The 11,229-nt window shown below is 32.8% G+C and overlaps 1 protein-coding gene across 1 annotated transcript; it reads right to left on the bottom strand.

Annotated features, from left to right (window-relative positions):
• Positions 1-2,147: 2,147 nt before the first annotated feature.
• On the bottom strand, positions 2,148-9,683 carry LOC140054726 (uncharacterized). The gene is made up of 9 exons (XM_072099802.1): positions 9,523-9,683; positions 7,856-7,969; positions 7,035-7,163; positions 6,465-6,581; positions 5,335-5,460; positions 4,825-4,935; positions 3,909-4,025; positions 3,239-3,353; positions 2,148-2,933 (listed from the first exon to the last, which is right to left on the bottom strand). The coding sequence occupies exons 1-8, from the start codon at positions 9,581-9,583 to the stop codon at positions 3,259-3,261; spliced, it is 870 nt and encodes a 289-aa protein (XP_071955903.1). The 5' UTR covers positions 9,584-9,683; the 3' UTR covers positions 2,148-2,933; positions 3,239-3,258.
• Positions 9,684-11,229: the final 1,546 nt, after the last annotated feature.

The raw sequence follows: 11,229 nt of genomic DNA, 5'->3' as shown, positions 1-11,229 counted from the left end.
TTGGTAGCTAAGCATCATAACCACCAAGCCACAACTCCAGATTAATGTTACTGTTTCTATATAGATAATGTTCTGTTCAAAAAGCTAAATGCACCTTAGAACCACTGTTACCGTACCCAAGACTGAAATAATAACAACATTTCCGAAATTCGAAGAACGTTTTAATTGTTTGCTGGGTTGGCTGGATCCATGGTATGCAGTGATGAAAATAAACAAGGGTTTGGCCGTGTGTGCCGAGTTTGCAATTTATAAAGTAGACAAGACGGTAACTGAAGAATTCCTTTTTTTTACGCCTAATTAACGATGCTAACGTTCAGTATTCATTCCTTTGTTGCTTGGACTTGTCAGTCTAAACTGCAATATTGAAAACTTGTTAAACAAAATATCTTCAATACACGCAATCCTAGATACTTTTTTTCTAGTATGTGTTTTGTCATCATTAAACTTAAAGCTTGGTTCTCACTAGGACGCAATGCAAGGACATAAGCGTGCTGCAAGTATACTGAACAATCACTATACGATAAATCATCCAAGCTGTTGCTTGTGATTGGTCTCGCTTGCGTTGCGTCTTATTGTGACCACGCTTAGATTCTAGAATTCCACTAAAACGCAACGCAAGAATGTAAGCGCAACCTAAGTAAAGCGTGGTTCCCACTAGAACGTAACGCAAGGACGTAAACGCAACGCAAGCGAATTGACCAATCACAAGCGAATAAGCCATCGCTTGTGATTGGTCAATTCACTTGCGTTGCGTTACGTCCTTGCGTTGCGTCGCTAGTGGAAACCACGCTTTATTGACCAATCACAAGCGATGGATTACTCGTCAATGGTAAACTGGCTTGCGTTGTATCTACGTCCTTGCGTTACGTCCCAGTGGGAACCAATGTTTAGGAATTATCATATTATACAAATAATGAATGTTTATGAGTGTAATGGTACAAATAATGGCACGAGGTGAATGATGAAATGTTATATCAACGAGGCAACGCCGAGTTGATATAACCTTTCATCATTCACCAAGTGCCATTATTTGTACCATTACACGAATACAAAACATTCATTATTTGTTTTATATAACATCTAAATAAATTCTAGTTATTTGAATCAAATAAAAGGTAGCCCTAGCCAAAGCTTACTACATTTCATTCACACACATTGATTAAAAACAGTAACAATACATTTGGTTTTTAATAATTTTATATTAAATGTTATATTTATATGGATTTCGTAAACACACCTACTTTTGTGTTAATTATGTCAACAAACGACCAAACAATCCTAGGCCTAGCAAGGCTAAAACGCCTAGGCTAGGCCTAGCCTAATACTAACATGGCCTAGAGAGGCTAGACCTAGCTTGGCTGAAAGGCAAAACTTCGACAGACAATTGGAACTTATCTAAGCTAATTATGGTTTTTCCAACAATTCCACGTCTTGTAGGGATGTCCCCATTAATTAATCAAAATCCTAAAAACGATCTAAAGCTAATTTAAATGCCTTTTTGAATGAAATTAGTACATAATGTCCAAATCGTACACAAATATCTGCATGCTGTTGCATATCTCGCGGTGGTGTTTACAAATGAAACTGAGACCAGACGACAGGTGGCGCTTTTGTATTTCACAGTACAGAGCCATATCATAGGATAATTTGTGTACTAGATTTTTTTTCATCCGCGAGACGTTTTTTTTTTCGTACACAGAAATGTTTCAAAAAGTACTATTAAACGATCGTTTAATAGTGCGTACTATTGCACGCCATGTGACCCACAATCGTCCAATCAAATGACAGGAATTTATTTAGGTGTTATATAATACCAAATACTGTATATGTTTTAATGCAATAACGTATGATTTTCAATGTTATGTGTGTGGGTACGATTACCTCAAAACAAGCTTGCTAAATATTGTATACACAGAAAGAGTAAACCAAATAATATAGTAACTTCAGTAAAATGATTTAAATTTTTAAATGGTCACTTATGCTCCTCAATATTTACCGCTTAGAATATTTTCATATTTCTACAAATATTTGTAATTGGAAATGTGATTTAATTTCATTAGTTTAATCCTTCCTTATTGTAGGAATATTGTTAGTTTTGTAATGTATATTAAACACTATGAAAAGAGAACAATGATGTTAATTACACATTTTCTTAATGTTATAATTTCCTTTATTTAAAAAACGACATTTGTTATCGATACGTATACAAAATATAAGTTAAATGTTAACTAATTTTAATGATAATGGTGTTCAGATGGTGACTCTAACAAGATAATGTAATGCTTCCGTACTGGTTGAAAATAGTTACAACTAGTTAGAACTAGTTTAAAGCGGACTCTATATTCGCGTCTGTACAAAACGTGACTGATCTGACCAATCAACCGAGACGGCTCTTCATTGTACATTTACACTAGGCCAGGAGGCCTACAACCAGCTACGTACATTTTGCTGTTGGATGCTTTACATAAAAGCTGATTCTCGAGTATAACACGCTAGGCATTCGGAGAAACCTTGTAAACAGGTATTTGGGTTGTACATGTAAAGTTCTGCTGGAAATTACCATTATTAACTATTTGTCTTTACTTATTTTACGAACTCACCATTATAGAGAAATACAAAAATACTATAAACATTATATTTATCATAAAATGTAATATTAAAAGTAAACACTGTTATGTGATGCTATACGTTTCTAATACTTGGATCGTTCTGGAGACGCAACATAAGGATGTAACCAATCACAAGCGATGGGTTATTCAAATGTCGCTTGGTCAACTCTACATCCTTGCGTTGAGTCTCTCGTGTGAAACAATCCTAAGAATATTAATTACACTGTATCACTTCAAACTATTAGAATTCTACTAAATGTATAATAAATTGTTTAATATAACCACCGTAAGTATTACTGTATCAATCCGAATTAATTGACGAGTCTAGAAAATAAAAATATATATTTATAATCAATAATGATTTAATAACTATGAAAAGCGTAACAAATATTAATTTTTAAATGATCCAACTGTTTCCTCTTTTTTCAATCTTCATTCTGTTTTAATTACCAAATTATACTTTTTAAAATGCATGATATTTTCATAGAAATTGTACAGTATAGTTTAATTTTTTATATGTTTTCATTTTAAGAAATAAATTTATTTTAAATACAAATTGAATCGAATCTTTAAATTCATAGTGCACTGATTGGAGCTAATCAGTGACGATTTTGAGTAAACAAACTTACCTCCACAAACGTTACACTGATTAGACACAAGTGTACCAGTTACCAGAAAGAGTGCACGTCAAGAAACTACCGCTAGTACTGCATGGATTGAAAACTTGACAATATGAGCTTGATGCTGAAAGAAGAAAAGTTACATTATAAATTAAGAATTCAGAATGCTTTGTGTATGACCGTGGTGACGCAAGTGTTAGTCTAACCAAGGCCCTGGACGGTAATTCAGCTTATTAATCGTAGACACAAAAAAACAAAAAACATGTTGGCATAAATGGCGTTCCATGCCTACACTAGCGGGAAATAAAAACGCCTGCTGATGGCGCTGTAAAAGTATCTTGTTTTTGTCACCAAGTTTGAGTAACAGGAAAATCATGTCAAGAGTAAATTCATATAATATTTATTCAAACAATATTGATCAAAATAGCATTTTAAAGAATTGTAAAACCGATCACAAATTGTGTTTAAATACGGTCTATTATTATAGATACTGCAGACTTTTCACAAAATGGGCGCTTTTGTATGTATTCAAATGTTCTGTTTTCGAAAATGAGGGTGAATTTGTCTCTATAACCTAGACTATAGACCTATAGGCCTATTTGTAACTTAAAGGCAAAACTTGCATAATATAAACGAATTTATTTTAGTGATATAATGTAGTAATGGTTTAATTTCTTACCTTCCAAACACGTGCTTCCAGCGAATCCATTTGGACAGGAACAAGAGTATGATGTAGAAGTGACGAAATTACACTGACCTCCATTGACACACGGTGACTCATCACATGGATTTGCACCTGTAAAAAATCGTATTAAAAAATATTTTTTACAGCCAAAATGTCATCTGTGCTCTGCGTAACATAAATCTTAAATGTACATCCTCCAAGTGGAAAAAGAACCAAACAGTTAGGGGCCTAGTAAGGTATGTTCCATGAATAAATGTTCATTTATGTAAAAGTGTTGAATGAGTCCACTTTTTTATTTACATTGTGTACTTTATTTCATAGTTAAAATAGCATTTTTTAGGACTTTATTATTGTATTTTATGTATACCGTACTGTACTTCCCAAAAAGAATTTGGTTCTCACTAGAGTGACAAAACTAGGACGTATACAAATAACAAGGGACAGTTCAATCCAAAAAAAAACAAAATAGGTATGCGTTTTAAATAACCCATTCAATATCTAAAAACTATCCAAAAGCACAATGCAGATGCACATCAACAAACCCCATCATAACACACCAAAATAGATTCTGGTCTTTGATTTGACGATGGGTCACATAGTATAATAGACTGGATGGATTGATATGGATTGTATCGCTAATCTGCTTTTCTAAACTTATAGCCTAGCTAAGAATGTGTTGTTCGAATTTTGACATAATTAAACGAATAATGGAAGTTTTACATTCGTGGAATGGGGAAAATACTAATTGCATGAGGTGAAAACATTTCATCTTTCTCCAAATTGCTCTCATAAAAATTCATTATTGTATCAACAGATCGTTAATGCGCGAGAACAAAATTCTACAAAGTACAATCTATGAAACGAAATGTAATTAATTTAAAATAAATATTAACAACAGCAAGTATCTTACTTAGTTCACAAGTTGTTCCAGCGTATCCTGTAGGGCAATCGCATTCAAAGTAATTACCGGACAAAGAGCAAACTCCATTCTGTTGACATGTCCCAAAACTACAGTACGATGCTGAGGGTAAAGGAGATCAGTAAACGAAAATCACATTGATTGAATTCATTGCTAGTCTCAGTATTAAAAAGGAAAATAGCATTAATTATATCACGTGATGGAGGAATGAAATCACGTAGTAATTTCACTCTCTCTGATTATATACATTAAACAAGAAATATTTCTTACTAAAAACGCCGCTTGACATTTTTTAATCAATCATTGTTCTTTCTTCAGATATATTAAAATGATTAATTACATCAATTATTTTTGTTTAATAATCAGTAGTAAACATTTTGTGTAAATATAGTCTGGCCTACTGAACAGAACAAAAATATAATAATAAACTAAACTACAGTATATGTATGTACATATTCCTATAACATTGTGGCAATACTGAATAAACGGAGTCTTGCTTACGTGGGGCCTCATTACAGGTGTCACCAGTGTATCCATTTGAGCAGACACACGTGTATCCTCCAAGGTTAAGTGTTTGGCAGGTTCCGAAGAAACCACACTGATTCCCTGAACACCCAGTTGATGTCACTAAAAAGAGACCAAAATGCTCAATTAATAATTAGAAGGTACGTTTGTTATTGAAATAAGTTGTTCGAAACTGCGTAGGTTCGTCAGCCTCTCGCTGAGGAAGACAAGCTCTGTATAATTATAAGATACAACAAATGTGAGCATATAAACATACCGTTATATAATTAATCTAGATTTCCCCTTCACATCCTTGTCAAAACAATTACAATTAAAATAATTTGATTTGTATGAAACCAGTGTTTTATATGTCATGTTAAGTATCATAAAGAAAAAAATGTTTTACTAACTTTATCGAAACCTCCCTTATTTAAACATTTACTATTTGTAAGTTTATCTTTTTTAAGTTAAAGGCTCGTAGTTTTCATTTTTTTAACACTTTTTATGCATTTTTATTTTCATACTCAGAACTACATTGTGTTGTCTAGTAAAAGATTTCTTGTGCTTTGGTATCTGTTAAGAGTTGTAAAGGTCAGGTGGGGACAAAACATTTCTATTTATCATATATTCCAATATTTATCGATCTATAGTTTCCACTATGTTTCATAAATTTAGGAATTTATTTGTGTTACACGATCTACTTGAAAATAAGCACATTCTTTTCAGTAGGGATGGATCAAATTACACATGATCAACACATGATATTAAAAACCATATTATTTTGTACACAAATGATATGAATAGAGAGACATTTTTTTTAATCTATGAATTTTGCAAAATTTTATATTTTATCATTTTAAGAGAAATATATGTTTTATGTTATGCATATTTGATTTATGTACAATTAATCAAATATTATTATATTTAACATTCATGCCTGTGAGCTTTAAGGCAACCTTTCTAATACATTCCTATGTCCACCCAACTGCTAATACATTTCAAAGGTAGTTATAGTAATAATTCAAATTATATTTAACTATATTAAAGAATAATTACAACTCATACTATCTTCATTATTATAACCATACATACAAAAATCTAGGTATTTGCTACACAATTATACATACACGTTTGGCAGTTGTCACCACTGGTTCCGAGAGGACAAGCACACGTGTAATAGTTTCCAGACAACATGCAAGTTCCTCCATATTGGCAAGTAGTTGATGTACACTGCACTGTTGTTCCTGTAAGGATATACATGTCGGTTATTGATTGTGTTGTGAAACAAGAAAACAACGCGTTTTCTCCCTACCGACTCTAGTTACGTTTCGTGATTTCTCTTTCCAGAAAAGAATAATCAGACTATAATAACAAATTCTTTACAAATGTCTATAATTAGTGAGATGTGTTGTCATACGTTGAACCGTGTCGTTTACATTCATATTGCCTGGTTTCCAACTGCTACAGCTACGGTATAATCGACACCTTTTATGTATTGCTCTATTAATAAGCGAGTAGTTTTTTGCAACAAAAACATAGATGAGTCGTATACCCTACTGGAGAAGATACATTAACGACTCCACAAAGCCTTCCTCTAGTTGTCCGGTAAAAACATTTTTGCAAGTTACGCAAGGCACATTCAGGTACAGGTTTTATCAGTTTCCAAATATACAAGCGATAATAGAATAATTACTAACCTACAGATGTCTGGCACTGACTACCAGTATACGTTGATGGACATGTACACATCCATGATGTTGTACCAACGTTGTTGCATGTACCACCATTAAAACAAGGAGAAGAGTCGCATGGTGTTGTTGTACCACCTACAAAATACACATGCTAATTGTCAAAGGCATCAACAATATACGTTTAGCTATATTATATTTATTTTGATTTATTTGATTGATTGATATCACAATGTCCGTATAAAGTAATTGCACATGAGTTTGTTCGCAAGAACTGCTTGTGCTTTATTTTTTTTTTCTGTTGTTTTAAAACAACTGACATAGATGAAAATCTCCACTAAAAAGTTGATAAACAAACAATATAATATATATAATAATAATTATATATTTATCAAATATAACTTTAAAGATGTATTGTCCCCAAAAACATGAAAAATGAAGATTAATTAAATCAGACTTTGAATAGGTTATTGTGTAGTTTTAATAAAGTTAATCACTTCCGTAGAAAAAAAAGGAAAACAAATAATGTTTTCACTTATAAAATAACATAATAAATGGTTAAATTAAATCTGGCAGCCAATTTTACAATTTTTTGCTTTAAATTACATTTTGCTCAGGTAAATACATTTTTTTCATCCAATTTTTTTTGTTATGTTACATTAAAATGGCATAGGCTATTCAACAAAAATGTTGTTCAGAACTATTTTTTCAGCAAGCGGGATAATACATCTTTAAGACTAATGTGATTTAGCACAGCGCCCCATTTAATGTTTGTTATAAAGAAACTTCCTGATACAGGCCTACAAAAATATATTAAAATAACAACTTACCTGTTTCACACATATCTCCCATAAACCCTTCAGGACACATACACATGTACCAATTTCCAGTGTCGACACATTGTCCGTTATTTTGGCAGGGATTGGCATTTGTGCCACAATATGCTGTTAGAAAAATGACACAGAAATGTAAAAATACTGTTAATGCTAACTAGAAACCACGGAACGCGTCTCCATTGGTAGGCGATGCAGAAATTATGAATTATTAATTATTTTTGTATCCGTTGGCCATAAACACAGACAAAAACTCTAAATTCTAAATCAGATTCTGTTAAGACGAATTTCACTCTTCCGTGGTATAAACAAATTATTTCCCTGAAAAGTTGGTTTATTAATTATCTTTGCGAAACGAGAAAATAAGATAATAGGTAGAATCAAGTACAAACATTAATCCGGATGATCAGTTAAGCTACGTTCAAACTAAGTCCGGATTTGGTTCAGTTGTCCATTGTCAAAGGGACATTCTGGGCTACTGGGTTTCCCGATCACACATGTAGGTATTGTACGAAATCGAACGATTCTAATCTCAAACACTACATCCATACAGTATTTTATGATCGCTTATCTGACTACCAGATCGGAATCCAAACTCAGTGTGAACGTAAACTTAATTTATTATTCTTCTAGGTATATTTATTAAAACAAAATTGTAGTGGCAGAAAGCTGAATTGTTACAATATTTACATTTATAAAATATATAATGAATAAAATATTAAAAGCTATAACAAACATCAAAAACATATTTAATCATCGAGAAAAAAATGTAAAAGCTGAATTTCATTAGACTGTACAATACTGTCACCCTATTGCACACAAGTCATATAAATGAATGGAACATCAAAAAGGTAACAAGAACATCATAGACATTGAATAAAACTGACTCCAAAAAAACGAGAGGCAAGCCATGATTCAACGTTTCGACCTTTGTTTGATCATCATCAGGAATAAAGATAAGTAAAGATCGAAACGTTGAATCATGGCTTGCTTCTCGTTATTTAGAGTTAGTTTTATGCTATGTTTTTAAAACATAATCAGTGCAACTATTGGTTTCATAGACATTGTTGTATTTCTACAAAAGTGAAGGTAGTCGAGAACGTACTACCTATACTTACTATACTATTTTGATTAAAATTTAAGAACCTTTCGTTCACCTTTTTACTAACAGGACATGAACCATAAACCCTGATTGCCTCACAGTAAATCTGGAAGTCTTCTATGAGTAATGAGTATTAATTCTGTACTCGACGCAACGCAACGTAAGCGACGCAACGTGCGACGCAACGTAAGAAAATGCCCTTCAAATAACAATGCCCGCCCCTATCTCCGCCCCCTCCCCCCTCCTCCATCCAACCCCAACCTGCGTGAAATCAAACCTGTTTGGTTACGTCAACGTTCGTTGTTGACTATGTTGCCCTTGTGCGTTTGCATATGTTGTTGCATATGTTGTTGCATGAAATCAAGCTGTATTGATTTCCCGTAGCGACTGTTGCATCGTCGGCGGGTTAAGGCCTACAACTTGTTTACGCAATACGGCACTTTGCGTCGATACGTCGTTTGCGTTGAGCTGCGTGTGAACAAAGCCTTATAGTCGATAGACGATATATTTTGCAATATTCTCTCTATCATACGTCAAACTAAACATTGTTTTTTCAACTTACACTGTCCTGCCACTAACCCCAACGTGGAAGCAATGACAAGCAAGAACAATCCAGACGACATGATTTAAGTTTGTTTGATCTGATCCAGTCTCTTCTGATTGTCACACCTTCAGCAGTTCTACACCTTGTGTCTGATTTTCCTCAGTTTAGAATTGTTATTGACTTTTTTAGGTGCGTATGTATAGTTTGTTCAAGGTTTTAGATGTATTGAGGGTTGCATTTTACCCATTGTTGCTATTCTATTGTTTACTTAACACGGTGAGTGTATTTTCTTGATCATTGATTATTATGTAAATCGCTGATAGCCAATCATTAAGCCTGGTAACGCTATTCAACCCATTTAAACTATAAAGAAGGCGACCCTAACAATAGACTTAATCTCGCTCGAGTCTACAGAAACTGTACATAATGGTACTCAAATATTATGGGTTAAGAATTAGCTTAGTGGTATCCGGTATATTTATCTAAAATTTAATATAATACCGGTAATCTAGAAAATAAATGAAATGCAGCCGTATGTAACTATATTTTTTCAATAGTGTTGTACGAAGTTGCTACGGATCTCTCAGGCGTAGTTCACATACTAAGTACATAACTGTATGATTAGAGACAAATAGGCCTACGTACGTTTCATTTCTTGATTAGTATAATCTTGGTTTTACATTGTACAACCTTGTATTTGGTTTACCTGGCCAAAATAAATGAATATAAATAATACTTGCGTTTTTAATGATTTAAGAATGAGTATGTTGGTAGTGAGAATTTACCTTCGAACTTAGCCACAATTGCATTGGGGTTGTTTAACAACAGAAATACAAACTGTATTGTTGATAGAAAATTTCAATTTCAATAGATTATGTACGGTACTACTTAATAGCAGTTTGTGAAACATGTAAGTACGTAGGCTACACTATGTCAAAATAATATCCAATATACATTTTAACGTTTCTCATATTTTATTCGTTCTACAACATTACTTATCTCAGTGAATACGTTTCTCATTATTACATTACGCTTGAAATTATTTCGATTCTTTTAATTACGTTTCTCATATTGTATTACGTTTCTTATATTGTATTATGTATCCCATATTGTATTACGTTTCTTATTACGTTTCTCCTATTGTATTACGTATCACATCATTATGCATCCCTTATCGTGTTTCTCATAGCGTATTAGGTTTCTCGTATATTTTTTACAGATGCATCAATCAATCAATGTTATTGTTGGTACAATTTTGTATGTAGGTGTGACATCATTCACTCAATTTATATAATATACATTATATATTGGTATTTATATTATCTTCGTTACAGTACACATGTTCTTGTTAAAGCCTGAAGAAACCGTGTATCGAGGTCGGAGTCGAAGCATCAGAAACAAAAATATACCAAAAAAAAAATGCAATGCTTATCCTAAAAAGCAAAATCACATCGATAACAATCTCTATTTGCGTAATTGCTGATTAAAATTACACGTGCTTCAATTGGTTAATATAAATCTTTTAGAAATAATTAAGTCTCAATTTCACGCCGGATAAATTGACTGGTATACACCATTTAATTTCGTTAATAACGGTTATTGGGAAAGTCTGTGTAAAGAAGGTAAAAACATGAAGCGAATTATGATAGTAAAGTATTTATATAAACACACAATGAATTCTAATGGAAATAAAGATAAAAGTTTGGATATCAGTGGAGTTGTGGT

Source organism: Antedon mediterranea, chromosome 7, assembly GCF_964355755.1.
Source record: "Antedon mediterranea chromosome 7, ecAntMedi1.1, whole genome shotgun sequence".
Classification (NCBI taxonomy): Eukaryota; Metazoa; Echinodermata; class Crinoidea; order Comatulida; family Antedonidae; genus Antedon; species Antedon mediterranea.
Note: the sequence above shows the minus strand (reverse complement) of the source record. Positions and strands in the feature narration are given on the sequence as shown.

What these genes read in the sequence shown, in the direction of transcription:
- LOC140054726 (XM_072099802.1), bottom strand. Translation starts at nt 9,583, where the DNA reads ATGTCGTCTGGATTGTTCTTGCTTGTCATTGCTTCCACGTTGGGGTTA. An exon ending in GGGAGATATGTGTGAAACAG is followed by an intron (nt 7,164 to 7,855) that starts GTAAGTTGTTAT and finishes TGTATTTTGTAG; the next exon opens with GTGGTACAACAACACCATGC. An exon ending in TCAGTGCCAGACATCTGTAG is followed by an intron (nt 6,582 to 7,034) that starts GTTAGTAATTAT and finishes ATATCCTTACAG; the next exon opens with GAACAACAGTGCAGTGTACA.